The sequence below is a fragment of the Trachurus japonicus genome, chromosome 14 (assembly GCF_045865225.1).
Source record: "Trachurus japonicus isolate A0001 chromosome 14, Traja_1.0".
NCBI lineage: Eukaryota > Metazoa > Chordata > Actinopteri > Carangiformes > Carangidae > Trachurus > Trachurus japonicus.
The window spans coordinates 9579785-9597159 of NC_140920.1; the positions used below are offsets into that span (position 1 = coordinate 9579785).

Sequence of the window (17375 nt, forward strand, 5' to 3'; positions counted from 1 at the left end):
ATTTTCACCATCATTTCCCCCAACCGAGCCGGCGACAGCTTCAAATTTCTCCGGCGGATCAGATGAAAGAATTCGGTTCAGCCTGGACATTATTTATGACAGCAGTTATTGACCACCCGGTGCGGCGGCCAGTAAATCTCTGTCACCATGCTTAATTTGTTGTGGACTTCAGAGGAAGACGACTGATGCAGTTGTCACACTGAGTAATACGGCCCCCCGCTAAACCTCCCACCACTGATATGAAACCGTGCAGCCAATTTAACAGGCAGGACATGTGAGGCTCAGGCAGAAGCCTCGGAGTGGCAGGTTGGAAGGTCTTCAATTAGTAAAAGAGTCCAGGAAGGAAGTTCTTTTCTTCTTTGTGAAGCTTTAAATCGTCTGACTTCACAGTTCACACCTGTGGTAAAAGACTTTGAAGGAACCTTCATTAGCTGCTGGTGTCATTTATAGAGCAGGTGACATTTAAATGTCTCAGCACCTTCATTAAAAACAGATTCACCCTCAGACCATCTTAAACTGATGGATTTAATCATCCTGAGATGTAGGCTACAGAACATTTTCTGAATTGTGGTTGTAATGTTCCACGGTGGTGTATGAAACGGCGATATGTAAAAAGATTTTTACAGCACCTAAGTTGTTTGGGGGCTACAATGTGCTCTGTTATCACATAAAGGCGATGTGTGTTCAAAGTGTAGCTCCAAGTGCAGACATACACCACTCAGAAAAAGTTAAGGATAATCAACTTTCAGGTGAAATTTATGGAAAATGTAAAGAGTTCATGCTACAGTGATATATTGTGAAAATATGGCATAGAAGTAGAAATATGGAAGGGTAATTTCTCCATCTAAACAATGTATTGAAACAAAAGCTAGTAACAGTGGTAGGTATATAGTACCACTACTAAAACTGTTGATATCTCAATAAGTTGTCATGTGGACAAAGGACGTCCACTTCTCTGTCTCTCTGCGTCTTTGTTCAACCTGCTGATGACGCTCTGTGACGCTCTGAGCTCAGTGGACACTTCCCTCTGACAACATCCCATCGTCTGAAGCCTCGACTGGTCCAGGTCCTGTTGATGGATCGTTATACCAGTGTGGTCTTGGTCTCATGGTGTCATGTGAACAGCAGGATGAAGAGGACCGTTGTTTCAATACAAATTGTCATTGAACCAGAACATTTAGTGTTGATTCATGGATCAGACACTTTTTGTTATGATTTTTGCAGTTCATCCCCTTGTTAGAGAACAGTATGTTATATTATAGGTACTGAAACACTGAGCAGTTGGACACGTGCATTCAAAAGTTTAGAGAAGGTCAAATTAAGTTCACCTGTAAAGTGCATTTTAAGGTGCAGTCTGAAATTTCATCCAAAAGCTGAATATCCCTAACTTTTTACGAGTAGTGTATTCTCCTGGTTTTTAGATCATTATAGTTTTTTTTTCATAGGGTTTTCTGACAACTACTCACATCAGTTTTCCCGGTTTGTTTTTGTAGTCTGCATACTGACAGTGTGTTTCGATTCATTGTATTCAGTTGTGAACTTCATGTTTAAGATCTCAGAAATGTGTCTGCTCTTGTTATACTGTAGGTGATGTCTAAACTCAATTATTCATTCATGTTCCAAACCCGTTATTGAACTTTAGAGGCGACTGGAGCCAAACTCAAGTTAGAAGAAATGATTAAACTTCAGTCCTATAAAGACGTCAGGTTCCTCTGATGACGGTTCCAGCAGTAATCTCCACACAGCAGGATGGTGCTGGCTGGAAAAAGGCTTTGCAAAGAAATTTAAAGGTGCAACGCAACTCTTTACAACACTGCCACCTGCAGGCCAGACACCAGACAGACACGGACAGACCACCATCGATCGCTTTGACGGTCTTCTGGGCACCTCGCTGCTGTCTCCATGGTGAAATAAGCAGACCCACATGCTCGTGCCTCACCTCCACACCACCATCAGTCACTCATGTCAAACCCGCGGAGGACACGTTGGGGAACAGCCATTTTATTAATCAAATTTGAACTTTGTGTTAGTTTCTCTTTATTCCAGTGCCACCATGGTGAACACTCATGTTAAAAATAAAAAGTGACATTTTTTTTTTCTTGTTAAAATGTATAATCATAATGAAGACAGTTAATCATAGAAACTAATCATAGAAACTGACATAATGACCTCACAGCATTTTGGATCAAACTCTTCTCCCTTCAGGCTAACTCAAAGAAACAGAAAGAACAGAAATGGGCCAGGGCAGACAGGAACAAAAACAGCTTCTTACGTATATCCACATTTTTTTTTCTTTTTTTTTTCTTTTTTTAGATATTTCCCATAGACATTATAGGTTTGGTTTGAAGGGGGGATTCTGCTGGATTGTCTCACGTTTTTTTTTCCCTGTAGAGAAGAATCACTGCAATGCAGCAACAGTAAATCTACTGAGGACAGTGAGAGCCTTGAAGACTCTACCTAGTGCACTGAGAGTAGGGGGATCTATCTGGACACACTTGAGTTGGGGTGTTGTGAAGTGCAAACCATTAGTTCTCTAAACCCTCCCTGTTCTAGCTAACATCATTTACCACCCTGGCGAACAAGCAGTGGTAAACTACACCTGAATACATAGCTGGAGTGTGTCCGGCCCTGTAAGTATACTCACAACATAGTTATTTTTCATCATTACAGTACAGTATAGAGCAATAGTTTTCATATACTTTTCATATCTTTTTTCATATTGCACCATCAGAGAATGGGACACAGAGAAAGATCAACAGAGACTCCATTTCCTAATTAAAACGAGATATGTGCAAACATGACTAAGGACTTTATTAACCAAATCAATTCTTCCCTGTAATATCCACAAATAAAAGTGATTTCTCTTTTTATATATATATTTATAGTAATAAGAATAATAAATCTTCACATTGGATCATTTCATAGTGTGACAAAATGCTCGACTGGGCTAGCCCAGCCACGATCGTAATCCTCATTGTCTTTTTAATTGGTCAGTCCCCATGCATCCATAGGAAATAGATTTTTTTTTTTCTTCAAAAAAAGTAACAATTGGAGAGCAGCTGAAAAGTTTGGACTGGTGTCAATTGCTTTCATTCCAAGATTTCTCCCAAGTTTCATTCAATGTTTCAGAAGGATATTCCATAGGAAAAAAATGACTCCAAATCGTCATCTTCCACTCCAGAAAACAAAACCAAAACCGAAAAGAAAACATGTCCGGGTTCTTATGAAAACATTGTAGTAATGGTGATAATAGATCATTTGGTAATCAATAATTAATGATCATTAAGAGCTGACAACTAACAATTAATAATCACTGATTAATTATAAAGAATTAACAAGAATCAAGAATAAATAACGCTCCCTCGTTACTCAATTAGTTTGGCAAAGCTCCGACTGGAGTCATTTCCGATGAGTGAATTTTTTCTCAAGTGAAAAAAAAAAAGAAAAAAAAAAGAAATACAAACAAGAGATAAAAGAAAGTTCTAAAATAAATAAAAGGAGATTAGTAAAAGTGACCCCGCCCTTGGAGGGGAGGGGACATATATACAGAACTGCGTGGTGAAAGTCAGTTTACTGCACTTGAGTGTTAAGTCCAGTGTTGTGTCCAGAGTGAGTTCTCCCCTGCTGTTATACCAGCGTGTAGGACTTTGCGTAGGGGTTGCTGCTCTGTTTGAGATGTCCTCGCGAGTCCAGCAGGGACTCCTGGGAGGTGCTGAGCTTGGCGGCCTGAGCCAGCTCCGAGCCCTCCCTGTGGGGGAGCGTGGCCGCGGAGCCGGGCTGCCACTGGGCCACTGGGTCCCTGCTGGCCTGAGGCGCCTCCGTGGGCGTCGGCGGCGCCATGCGGGACGGCCGCTTCAGCGAGCGGCTCTTCTGGGGCTCCAGACAGGCCTGACCCATCGCAGCTCTCTCCCCGCTGGCCGCCGTCCCCCCCCTGGACGACCCCGAGCACGACATGCCTCGGTTCAACAGGAAGTCCATGCGCAGGTACGGAGGAAGGTGAACCAACTCACCCCCTGTAGGACGACACAGACCGTCAGAGTTAAATATGAGGGAGGAAACACACACAGAGACACACCTGTAACATCACCTCATCTCCCAACTAAAGAAAAGTAAGAAAAGTACTGGTTTAAAACCCCATGTCGCCATTTGTATCAAATTTGATACATGAAAATACATGAGTTTTTGAGACCTCTACATCCTCACTGTGTTTTGTTTTCCTGAAAAACCTAATGTATACAATCAGATACATGCAATGATCAGACAAACCACCAGGGTGCAGTTATTTATGCACCAGCCACTTGGGACATCCAATATAGCTGCTGTCAGTCAGTGACCCAAATGTGTTTTCTCGTGGATATTTTTGCCAACTTTAAAATTGTTATTGAAACTTCAATAGGAATAGTTACTGCATTGATGCAAAACCAATAGAGTTTATTCAGTGCAGTTACACTGACCTTGCTGACCTCATCTAATTTGATGCTAAGACTCACCCTTCATCTCCATCACTGTCACTATAGATGTCATTACACTTACAATATTAAACCAGTTAAAGAGATGAGTCAGTCATATCAGAGCAGAGCAGGCAATTTATAATAATCCCATCAAGCTTGGTTTTCAACACTATCAGGACTGGCATTAGTTAAAGTGTAGATTTTGTCACTTTAATCATTGAACAATATCTATTGATGTCAATTATCTATCTATTGATGATTTGTTTCATGACTGATAAAGGATGGCAAAGCTTTTAGTGCGCATTCTCCAGTAAAAACGTTGGCTCTGACACACTGACAGTGGATTTAAGGTTGTTCTCTGATTAAAGCTGTTACAATACAAGTAGGCACAAGAAATACAATTACAGGTTTAACAGAGCAGCTGCAGTTTCCTTCCATAGACTCTTATTTACCAAGATCTGTAACGAGTTTTCATCTGTGAATCTGTGACCAGTGGTTTAAAATAACTGTTAACTTGGAACTTAAATACGTGTTTTTATCTAATGGCCTCGCACATTTTCTCTTCAAGCCAAACTGGAATTAATATTTAATTTAATCAGCAAGTGGAAGTCAGTGTTAGAGCCACAGTTAGCTAATGGTTGGATGTTAATATTAGACACAAAGTTAAGTTATAAGTGATGTTGTTATTATTATTATTATTATTATGTGTGTGGTGATGAGGCTGCTGGGTCTGAGCAGCGGCGCCGTGGCCTCACCCGGTCTGTGGGCCTTGGGCACGGCCATGTTCATGACCCGGCTGACGTCCTGAGGCTTGGGCGGGGAAGCGGTGAAGCGGCAGATGCCCGACTCGGACGGCGTGCTGGAGGTCAGGCTGTCGGTGTAGTCGTTGGTGCCCGCCGTCATCTGCTCCGACGAGGTGTCGGAGATGAAGCATTCGGTGATGGTGAACTTGGCGTGGCGCAGCTGCTCCTCCATCTTGGCGTGCTCGTACGCTCTGGCCAGCTCCTCGTAGGTGGACGACGCGCTCTCTGTCGACACCATGCTGCTCCGCGCTCGGTCTGGACGTGGGGCCGCAGGTTAGTGGACGGATTAGTGACAAGATTTAGACGAGGCAGAAGTATTAATTAGGACATGATTTTGTTAAAGGTGTAAATAAAGTAGGGATGTCACGATTACTTGTTTTCATAATTAATTGCGGTATTAAAAAGCCACAATTAATTAATCGTAAAGATTCCTAAATACCATCACTTCCCAAAAAAGATTATGTCGGAACCGTATCGGCAGATGTGCACCAAAATAAAGGCAAATGCTCAGATAACGTAACATTGAATTGGTAGGAATTTAAATGTTAGCCTGTCAAATGTATTTAAAAAACAAAACAAAACAAAAAACGATTAAAATAAATGTAAACATTTGGTATAGATGACACTAAAAAGATAAATAATTTGTCAATAGATACTTGAATTATTTTATGTGTAAACAATGAGTAATGTCATTATATTTTGACTATATTTGATTTGACACAATTTTAGTGTTGTCAAATGAATTAATGCATAATAATCGTGATGTGATGTGTCAAAGACAAATTTCTGCTACCCTTTGGGGCAGACAATACATCTATCTATCTATCTATCTATCTATCTATCTATCTATCTATCTATCTATCTATCTATCTATCTATCTATCTATCTATCTATCTATCTATCTATCTATCTATCTATCTATCTGTCTATCTATCTGTCTATCTATCTATCTGTCTATCTGTCTGTCTGTAACACCGTGATTATTTCTCTGACAATAATCGTACCAAGAAAATGTATAATTGTGACATCCCATACTGTAGTGTAAAGCTGATACAGGTTTGTTGTTGCTGTGAGCGATGAGGAGCCGTGTTTGTTACGGTGTTAATCTGAAGACGAGCTGCTGCTTACCTGTGTCCTGAGATGGGCTGACGCTGTAGCTGTCGCTCTCCTTGTCGACGGAGCCGGCGACGCGGGGCGTGGGCAGCCTCCAGTCGGTGCTGAGGGTGTGAGAGGAGACCGGCGGGTGCGGCCGGTTCAGGGTCCACTGGCTGGCGTAGCGGTTGCGAGCAGCCGGGCCGGCTTTGGCTGTGCGACGGGCTGTAGGGTCTGAGGGGTTAAGAAGAACAACGCTCTGTGTGATTATGCAACTCACAGCAACAGCGAGTTTACCAAAGATACTGTAATGAAGTGGTCGTGATCATAAAGGTTCATTTGGAACAAAACCAACGTCTTTTCCCCAAAACCTGCAACTTCTCTTTTAAACAGATTTTTCCTGAATTGACTGAATAAAACAAACAAAAAAACCCAACAAAAACACAATATCATCATCTTCCTCTTAAAGGGATAGTTCAACATTTTGGCAAATTGGCGCATTGCCATAATCCCTATAGTCATAGCAGTAGGTTCGTTACCTTTAATTGTCGGTGCAAGCCACAGTATTTTTAGAACGGCGGAGCAGAGCCGTGAGCTGCTCAGAGCTACAGTACGCTACGGAGGTTCATGGGATTTCTTGGTTTCCCTCATCAAACTCATCAAATAAATACACAATCCAACAACTCCAAAACGCTCTGGTGGACAAGTTGTGACCTGCACATTCACCACACTACTGTATGAGATAATAAAATGTTGAACTATCCCTTTAACCAAACATCACACTATGTTTTGTTTTTTTTCGTTTATCATGTTGGATTGTGATTCTGTAACCTGCACCAGTCATACCAAAGAAACACTAACACATGGTGGATGCTGGGGTGAAGACGGCGCTAATGAAATCTAATAAAAACAGTTGTTTTCAGATGAGCTGCGAGGCGAGTAGGCAACGGGCATGCAGCAGTAAAAAGCTGTGTGAATGAAACGTAAAAATATGAATGAATCATTAAAAGCTGCTGGGAAAAGAAGCATGGCTGCAGCAACAATGAAAAGAAAAAAACAACAACAAAAAAAACAACCACTTGTGCGTTTTATGTGTTATGAAGTTAAGAAAAGGAGTCCGTACTGGACTTACTGGTTCCTGGTCTGGCATCGGACACATCTACGAGGGGACCAGTGGCCTGGGACAGGGACTGGTAGTGGACAGTGTGTGTGACTGTGGACGATTTCTGTTTCTGGGTTTCGCCAAAGTCGTTATCGGTCAGTAACACAGTGGACCTGTCATCTGTAGGGGAAAAAAACAAAAAACAAAAATGAACACAGGAATTTCCATGAACAGGTTAGTCTCCTGTTTGAATAATAAAAAAAAAAACCCAAAACAAACAAGCTGCTTGCTGTGTGGCAGAAGTCCACAGCCAGCTGTGCGCTTACCAACAGTCTCCATGGTGTCTCTCTCCTCTATCAGCAGCTGGGCTCGGGGGATGTCGATGTGCATGCGGAGCGTCTGCTGCTGTTTGTTAATTGGCTCAGCTGGACGTGTGTTTTTACTGAAAAGCACAGAAGGTTATGAGCTACAGTATCAGACATTTCTGCTGTAATCAACTCTGTTGTTCAGATGACAGTAGTGTGTTGTGTAACAGCAAAAGAGTGAAGTTAGTTGTTCAACAGTCTCACCTCATGAGCATCTCAGCCAAACTCTTTGCATCTGGAAAACAAACATCATTTCACATGTTAAACACTGAGAGAGAACAAAAGCAAACATCTAGAAAACATTGATCCATATGTGAGAAAACCCCGTCCTCTCACCTCGGAGCCTCTTCAGCCTCTGCTCCCTCCTCCTCCTCCTCAGCACCAGCAGCCCGATGAAGATCACAACGATGCCGACCAGCACGCAGGAGATGGTCACCATCATCTTCAGACCTTCGCCGCCCCCCGAGTTGTCCTCACTCACGTTGGGTGCCTTCATCAACGGTGCGATGGTGCCTGAGCAGAGGATGCCATGTTAGGATTTATGACAGATATCATGTGTGCAAAAGCTGATTAAGACCTTTGGGAGCTTAAAGGGATACAGTAGGTCAACATTTTGGCAAATTGGCCCATTGCCAAAATCCCTATAGTCATAGCAGTAGGTTTGTTACCTTTATTTGTTGGTGCAAGCTATTTTTAGAACGGCGGAGCAGAGCCGCGAGCTGCTCAGAGCTACGCTACGGAGGCTCATGGGATTTCTTGGTTTCCTTCATGAAACTCATCAAATACACAATCCAACAACTCCACAACACTCTGGTGGACAAGTTGTGACCTGCACATTCACCACGCTATGAGATAATAACACAACGTTACCAGACAGAGTTGTTTTAGAGACTGCTTGCTGAAAAACTGTCCCTGAAGGTCCCTGAATCAGCGGTTTTGCATGAATTTACCTCTAAAACAACTCCATCTGGTAACGTTTTGTTATTATCTCATAGCGTGGTGAATGTGCAGGTCACAACTTGCTCTGCTCCACCGTTCTAAAAATAGCTTGCACCAACAAATAAAGGTAACGAACCTACTGCTATGACTATAGGGATTACGGGGCTAATTTGCCAAAATATTGAACTATCCCTTTAAAGCTTAAAAGTTCCAACATTTGTTCCAAGTAACCATGCAGGCTGCTCCACCACAAGCTGCTGCTCTCTTAATATCATCATTTGACCTTTTGCCAATTTGGCAGTAAATCCTGGCTCCTACTCTGCCAAGCTGGACTTAAATGAGAATGAACTCATCTTTTCATGGCTGCATGTTCAGCTTAGTTTCTCTCTTCTCGTGGTGGTTTGACTTGAGAACTGGTGGAGGCAAAGTACCACTGGTCTCCCAGGGAGCTGGTGGTGCTTAGCATCCTCCATCCCAAAGGATATGATGAACTCATCTAACCCTCATGCTGCCAGTCAGTCAGTCAGTCAGTCAGTGAGCTTGTGATGGAGATGCCGTTAACAAGTGGCACACAAACTGGCTGCAGCCACTAGAGTCAGCATGAAATGTGTTTTTTATTGCCCAAGTCATCAAGGGAGCCTCGGTCTCCTCGAGCCTCGAGCTCTGCCATTAACAGAAAAAGAGATTTATCTTCTTTGCCTGGAGCTGCCGCTGTTAGCCAGTCTGTCTGTTACACTTACTCACACTTTGGGCCTTTTTTCCTTCTTTTTTTATCACACATTCTCTACTTGTTCAGCTCTCAGTGTCGGTGTTCACTTTATACCGTGCGTACTACCTCTGGAGCAGCTGGTGAGTCATACATGCCCACTTTCAGCAGGATATGACAGATAAAACAGTGACTGTGCTCTCTGTGTTTTATATCCTATGACACCGTGTCAACTCACTGCCGTCGTAGCTGAGCGTTGCGAACTTGACTCTCTTCTCCGCGTAGCCGGCGCTGTTGTAGACCTTCATCTGCAGCTCGTACCAGGTGGCCTCCTGCAGGTCGTACAGGATGTAGCTCTTTGTGAGCGAGGTGCGCTGCGCCGTGGTCCACGAGGGCGCGTCCACGGCGCGGTACTCCAGCGTGAACGAGGTGATGGGGCATCCGCCGTTGTTCCAGCCGTTCAGGTTGATCTTGACCCGGGTGGCGTTGATGCTGGTGAAGAGCTCCTGTTCTTTAGAGTACTGAGGTTCTGTGGCGGCAGACGGAGGAAAACCAGGTCAGAGAGGATGAACCCATGAGAAAATAAAATAAAAATCTCTGTGTAAACATCAGTTATCATTAGCTGGGAATAGTAAATCCAAGAAATTAAACTAAAATGTGTGTCAGGGCCTTTTATTATGTTCTGATAAACTTGATAATTAGTGTGTTGTATCTCATAATTTGTCTGGAGGTAAAACTACCTTTATATGTTTTTTTAATACTCATTTAACTGTATATTTACTCTTTTTATGACATGATCAGTCCCAATACAGTATGAAACAATCAGAAACAAATCTAATGTGTATTCGAAGCACAAAACATAACAACCAGATGATTCTCCTGTAAAATGTTTTTCACTGTGCTGTCATGTCGGCACATCCCATGTAGTATGAGTATTTAAACATTCAACTTTATACACTGCTCAAAAAAATAAAGGGAACACTCAAACAACACATTGTAACTCCGAGTATATCACACCCATGTGAAATCAACCTGGGATGATAATTTTGATTTACATTGATCATTTTTATGTTATGTTTTTCTCAACACACTCTACTATATATTGAATAACGATTTTAAACTGCAATATTTCATTAATTGAGATCTAAGATGTGTTGTTTAAGTGTTCCCTTTATTTTTTTGAGCAGTGTATTTTATGAATCATTACATGACTGTAATGCTGGAATAGTTGCAATCTAGGAAAAAAAACAAACAATCCTACCTTTCCCATGAGTCTTTGCTTCAATGATCTCACTGATGCGCCCCGGCCCCACTGCATTCTGGGCAGTGAGGGTGAACTTGTACCAGGTGCCACACTTGAGGTTTTCCAGCCGATAGGAGCGCTCACTGGGACTGATGGCGAAGTTCCCCCACTGCTCACTGTTGTCCTCCGAGTACTGCAGGATGTAGCCTGGAGGAGGAGGAGGAGGAGGAGGAGGAGGTGAATACAGATCCAGATGGGAGGAAAATGGTAAAAAAAAAAAAAAAGCACTGAGGTGAGTGTCTGACCTCTTATAGAGCTGCCTCCGTTGTCTCCAGGGATCCAGGAGAGGGTTATAGAGGTGGTGGTGGTCTTGGTCACTGTGAGACGAGGCTGGTCCGGTGGAACTACACATAAAAAAGAAGAAAACAGACAAACTCTGTTAATCCATCCCTGTTAAATAAAGGATTTTTCATTACACTACATTCAGAGTGATTCAGAGTGCCTCTTTGGCTTCAGCCAGCTCTCTTTTTCTACAGTTTTTCTAGTCTTGATGAGCAACCTACACTTTTTTTTTACATCTCTCCTTGGACCCAGATTGCAGCACTCCCAATTGCTTTGTTCAGGGTTTATACAGGAATCTGTACAAGTTAATTTAATACCTTTTTAAGACTTTTTCAAGACCTTTTCAATATTTTTTAATACCGGCTCACCGCCACTTCAAGCTGTAACCATTTACATCAGTTACACTTTTAACGTAACAGTTTTAGTTTGTGATAAAGACTATAGACCACTATGATAGAACTGAATTCAAAATAGGCTAGGATAATAAATCAAAGGCAAAATTTATCAAAAAAACAAAAACAAAAAACATTGCTCCACTCTCAAAAAACAAAAACAACAATCAAGACAGTCTTGACATGTGCCTCGGTTCGTTTGATTTTGTTTCCAGCAGAAAAAATACCTTCAAAATTGAAGACTTATAAACTACAAAGTCATGAAAAGACTTTTTAATACTTTTCAAGACCCTGTTGTTTCTCAAACTCTGCAATGACTTTGATGTAAACATTAGGGAGAGTTTCAGGACTGAAAGAAGTGGTGTCGGTGTTACAGATTCTGCTGTTTGTCATCACGTTTGGATTTCTTACCTTGAACCTGCAGGTTGAGGACGATCTTGTCCGACCCAAAGCTGTTACTGGCCACACAGGTGTAGTTCCCAGAATCCTCTGCTTTCACCGTGCGGATAACGAGGCTGCCGTTACCATGGACACTGCGTCGGCTGTCGATCACAACAGGTGCTGGGGTACCATTGCTGAAAACACAGATGTGTAGAGAATTAGCTTCGTGTTTTTTAGTAGTAGAGGACACAGAAATATTTGATTTCACATTTAAACCTCTGTCAGAAACAGTTTGCAGCTTCGAGGCCGACGGATACTCACATCTCCTTCAGCCACTTGATGGTTGGGGAGGGGTCGCCCACTGCTTTACAAGGCAGCACGATGTCCTTCATCCAGGGGGTGGTGACTGTCCTGTTGAAGGTCAGAATCCGAGCCGGAGCTGCAAAAGTCCAACACAGGAGATACAGTACATCAACAAATAAATATATACTACTTGTTTTTTGGTGCAATTTTCACAAAGACACTGCAAAAACTCAAAATCTTTCCAAGAATATTTGTCTTATTTCTTGTCAAAATGTCTCATTTCTAGTCAAAACTAAACTCTTTTCACTTAAAATAAGACTCATCACCTAAAAATGAACTTGTTTTTAGATAATTTTCGTTTGTTTCAAACAAATTTTCACTTGAAGTAAGTAGAAAAATCTGCCAGTGAAAGCAAGTGTTTTGTGCTTGTAGTAAGAAAGAAAAACTTGTTCCACTATCAGATTTTTCAACTTATTTCAAATGAAAATGTGCTTGAAAGAAGAAAAAGGTGTCTAAAAACAAGCTACTTTTTATTGTGATGAGTCTTATTTTAATTATAATGAGATTTGTTTTGCCTAGAAATGACATTTTGATTAGAAATAAGACAAATATTCTTGGTAAGATTTTGAGTTTTTGCAGTGGAGTTTTTCACATTTTCACATTCCTCGTCCTCTCTAACCTCTACGCTCACAGAGTCAAAGCTACAGAGTCTGATGGGGAGAGGACATCCATCACCTAGACCTCAGACAAGATTGTGCATGTCCTGCGAGAGCCTGCGGGCCCCGACACCAGACACCGGGGGGGCTATCAGCATATGCAATCAGCTTATCAGCTCTCACCAAGCATGTTAATGCTGACAGGGCCAAACGCTGAGTTATTTACATGCAGCTGCTGCTCCCCTGCCTGTCGACTAATGAAGAGATACTGGGAACGATGGATGTTTTTCAGACATCCACATGGATGAAGTGAGTCGGGGGGAAAAGTGGTGAAGCAGGGTAATTCTTATCAAGAGGTCATGTGAGCATTTGAACTCAACACTGACTGCATATATGTCCCGGTGAAGCGTTAAAAGCTGTGATCTATCACACAAACATCACCTACCTTCAGCCATGGGTTGGACAGTGATGATTTCACTCTTGTTTCCTTGGCCTGCAGCGGTGACGGCCCCCACCGAGATGCTGTACTGCCGGTTCCTGCTCAGGTTGGGGATGCGGTAGAAGAACACGTCGGGAGCCGCCTCGAACTCGCTGCTCACCTGGGAGAGGGAAAACATTCAAGATTCAAGTCTCATGTGCTGTCTGAGTTTCAGTTTTCACTGAGAACACTATTGTTGTCTAAGAAATATTAAAACACATCAGTAAGTTATGTGGTTTAATGATAATTTAATTTGCATCGTCTCATAGTGTTTAAAGTGTGTTGTTACCGTGGGATGTGGGTTGGAGCAGAAAACTGTGTATTTCCTGATGATGCCGTTCACTTTGAGGGGAGGAAGCCACGACACAAACACCACTGAGTTGGACGCAGCTGCTGCCTTCACACCTGCTGGAGGACCGGGAACTGAAAGGAAGAGAGGGTCGAGTTGATAATATAGTATTTTCCCACCCAAAATTGAAATTTCACTCATTATCTACTCACCCTCATGTCGACTAAGGGCTGGGAGAAGTTTCAGAGTCCTCCGTGGCTTCTCTGAGTTACAGGGGGTCTCGGCGTAGCAGTGCATGTCCATATAACGGTTGCAAATGGATACCAACTGTCTTCGTAACAAAAAGACATACCAAAAAACATCCAAATACCTCCATGCTGCTCGTATGTAAATGTCCGTCTTGTAGACTTATTTAATTTTTTTCGGGACAATTTCGCATTTCGGGGCTTCAATACAAGACGGACATTACATACGAGCAGCATGGAGGTAATTGGATGTTTTTTGGTGTGTCTATCCATTTGCAACCGTTATATGGACATGCACTGCTACGCCGAGACCCCTGTAACTCAGAGAAGCCACAGAGGACTCTGAAACTTCTCCCAGCCCTTAGTCGACATGAGGGAGTGAAATTTCAATTTTGGGTGAACTATCCCTTTAAGAGTGTTAAGTGTGGTGTTTTCTACACTCATCATCATCATCATTGTGCTGTGTATTCAGAGATGTAACTTCATGTTCATACCGTCCTCCTTGGTGCGGGTGTAGATCTGTTCACTGCGAACGCCGTCTCCAGCTCTGGTGAAGGCCAACACCTGGATGCTGTAGTTGGTGTACTTCTCCAGGCCGTCCAGCTCCAGAGAAGGCTTCGAGGTCGTCACGTTCCTGATCTCTCCCAGCTCTGATGGACAGTGGAGGAGAAAGTGGAGGGATTTTTTAAAAAAAGACCTTGAGACCAATGCAACGCTCTCTTCTCTCTCTTCTTGTCAATAAGCCGGTGACGAGACGAGCCGACACGGGGTCATCCATGTGACTCATATATTACATAGATAGAAGATCACATACATAAAAGTAGTGGTCAGGCCTTTGGGTGTCACAGCACAGCCTTGGATATAATGTCATATTCAATCACAAAGTTTAAACGACCCTACATCCCAGGCCTGCTGCCGTGGCAAACCTTGACTGGCAACATGCTACCTCAGCTGTTGGGCTGTGAATTATTGATGTCATTGCTCCGTCCATATCGTATCTTCTTATTATCATTTACTACTCTGTGCTTTCTTCTTGCCGTTTTTATTTCTCTCCAGAGATCGACAAGACCAGCTGTGTCTCGTCTCTGGCTTTTAATGAGCAATTAAAACACCTGGAAAACCCATCAAAGCCACACTTTACCACTCGGTAAAGGCATTTTACGCATGGCTACGTGCGCGGATATCTGTATGTTTGTCAATTCTCTTGATACCAAGTCACAACAAACAGACACGAGAGCAATAAGACTTCTAGAGTTGAAAGAATTAGACAATGGATCATCAGCTAATCAATGATACATTCTGCATCTGCTGCAGCTGTTGTAGGAATTTCAAAACAATCTTTTCAAAGTTTTTTCTGTGTCGGAGTTTTGACAACTGATTAAAGACAAAATGAATGCACATTTTATAGTTGTGTCAGATTTACATCACTTACTTAAATGCAGTGTATCAATCAATGAAACATGAATAAAACCACGAAATCTAGGCAGTAACACTGGTGTACTGATACAACCTGCAGTTACACAGGGCTTGTGTCTCCCTCTGCTGGTCAGTGATGTTATATTCTCTTGTGCTGCTGAACTGCAGTCCTCTGAGATGGTACAGAGCAGTAATATATTGCAATATGTTCATTGTGTTCATGTGAAAGGTTAGGATTTATAGATTTGCCATCAAAATAAACCAAACCACTGACAAATTCAACATTTAAGTTCAGGTTTGACTGTTCACCCTCTGAGCCACAGACTGTTACCATGCAAACTAATCCTGGCTGTCAAGTCCTGAGCGTTCATGCTCAGTAGGCAGGCCAACATGATGTGACAGTGTAGGGGTCAAAGGTAATCGTGCTGTCACAACCGATCCTACTGACACAAACCCGGCATGTGACAACGGCACGCCGCGCCGTCTCACTTCCACGGGGCCGTGCAGATTTCTGGCCCACAGACAGTAGAGGTTACCTAAAAACTATATGCTACAGTTTAGACGTGAGGTTAACGCGCTGCAGAGTTAACTAAACACTGACTCACATCAAGCCTGGACTTTAGCGAGGGTCTCAGCAAACAGGAGTAGATTTGATATAAGGTCATTTAAGTTTTATTTAATGCTTCAGTTTGAACCAAGAAATAGATCAAGTCGAATTAAGTGAGTAAACATGAATACATGAATGACATGTTAGTAGAGTACAAACCCAGTAGAGCTCTGAGATCTACTGACTCAGGTCAGATAGTGGAGCTCAGAGTTCAAACCAGACATGGTGAAGCAGCATTTAGCTGTGATGCTGCACACAAGTGGAACAAACTACCAGCAGAACTGAGATCAGCCCCAACTGTAAGCACTTTTAAATCCAGGTTAAAAACATTTCTCTTTTCACATGCTTATAGCTGAGCTCTTTTTAAGAACTTTAAACTTTATCTATTTTCTTTTATTTTACTTTTATTTCCACTTGCTTTTAACTCTGTTTTTAGTGTTTGTTTTTATTCTGTTTTATGCTTCTCTTTTAAAAAATCATGTGTGTAAAGCACATTGAGTTGCCTTGGTACTGTATGAAATGCGCTATATAAATAAAGATGCCTTGCCTTGCCTTGCCTTAGACATGTGTTTGGGAATCTCCTCCTTTGCTAATAAGAAGAAAATGACTGGGTTGATGGTTGGAAAATTTAGGTCATTTAAATCTTTAGGTGAAGTAATAGATTATATGAAATATTAGATAATATGTGTATGTTTCTTGTTTTGTTTTTCGATTGAAACATTTCTCTCTCTCATCTCTCTATTTCTCTTTAATCTATACTATGTTGATACACTTGTGCCTACAAACACAATGAATCAAACAATGACGTTGTCACTCAGTGTCCAAGGGTGTGTGTGTGTGTGTGTACCTCCATCTGGCAGGTTGGCCCAGTAGATGACCCTGAAGCCCAGCAGGTTGCCGTTCAGAGCGTCTTTGGGAGGAGTCAGCCAGGACAGAGAGATGACCTCTGGAGACGTGGCGGTGGCCTGGACGTTCTCTGGGGGGCGACTGGGCACTGTGGGGGGTAAAACCAAGGGGGTAAAACAGACAACAGCCCATGAGGACAGTGGAGTTTCAGTGGACATCAAACGGACTGACTGACGACATATGGCAGCACCCGCTGATCTCCACTAGGTTGCGATATATCCTCACAAATCCCTCACAAATGAGACCTTGCTGTTTACTTCTCAGAGAGCAGCATGTTCACTGCTGTGTTGTGATGGAAATAATAAATACATCACATGTTTGGTGCTGTCGAACACTTAACTTAAATTTAGATTTGTATTGTCGTCAGACTTTTATTTTCATATGTTTCTTATTGCTTTCCACAGAACATTTTACTTGAAATGAAACAATTAAATTGATTTATTTAGACGAGACAATGCATATTAATGGACACTGAGTACTGACTGTACATGAGTACTCAGTGTAAATACACGAGACTTGTTGCTAGATTCATCCGTAGTCCCCAAACATAAAACAGTTAAAGGGATAGTTCAACATTTTGGCAAATTGGCCCATTGCCATAATTCCTATAGTCCTAGCAGTAGGTTCATTATCTTTAATTGTCAGTGCAAGCTATTTTT

The 17375-nt window shown here is 42.3% G+C and overlaps 1 protein-coding gene across 4 annotated transcripts in view; it reads right to left on the bottom strand.

Moving 5' to 3' along the window:
• Positions 1–1985: 1985 nt before the first annotated feature.
• The window catches only part of dscama (Down syndrome cell adhesion molecule a), a 105641-nt gene continuing 90251 nt past the window's right edge, over positions 1986–17375 (bottom strand). Inside the window, exons 18-33 of one of the 4 annotated variants that reach the window (XM_085797356.1) lie at positions 16658–16804; positions 14282–14437; positions 13543–13676; positions 13221–13374; positions 12138–12255; positions 11847–12010; positions 11007–11105; positions 10720–10908; positions 9697–9987; positions 8150–8326; positions 8018–8048; positions 7775–7890; positions 7479–7628; positions 6383–6580; positions 5207–5509; positions 1986–4013 (exon numbers count right to left, since the gene is read on the bottom strand). In XM_085797356.1, the coding sequence (XP_085653482.1) occupies positions 3628–4013; positions 5207–5509; positions 6383–6580; positions 7479–7628; positions 7775–7890; positions 8018–8048; positions 8150–8326; positions 9697–9987; positions 10720–10908; positions 11007–11105; positions 11847–12010; positions 12138–12255; positions 13221–13374; positions 13543–13676; positions 14282–14437; positions 16658–16804 (2813 nt within the window). In that variant the 3' untranslated portion in view covers positions 1986–3627. Of the gene's footprint in view, positions 4014–5206; positions 5510–6382; positions 6581–7469; positions 7629–7774; positions 7891–8017; positions 8049–8149; positions 8327–9696; positions 9988–10719; positions 10909–11006; positions 11106–11846; positions 12011–12137; positions 12256–13220; positions 13375–13542; positions 13677–14281; positions 14438–16657; positions 16805–17375 lie in introns of all 4 variants that reach the window. The other 3 variants (XM_085797355.1, XM_085797357.1, XM_085797358.1) reach the window with 3 other exon arrangements.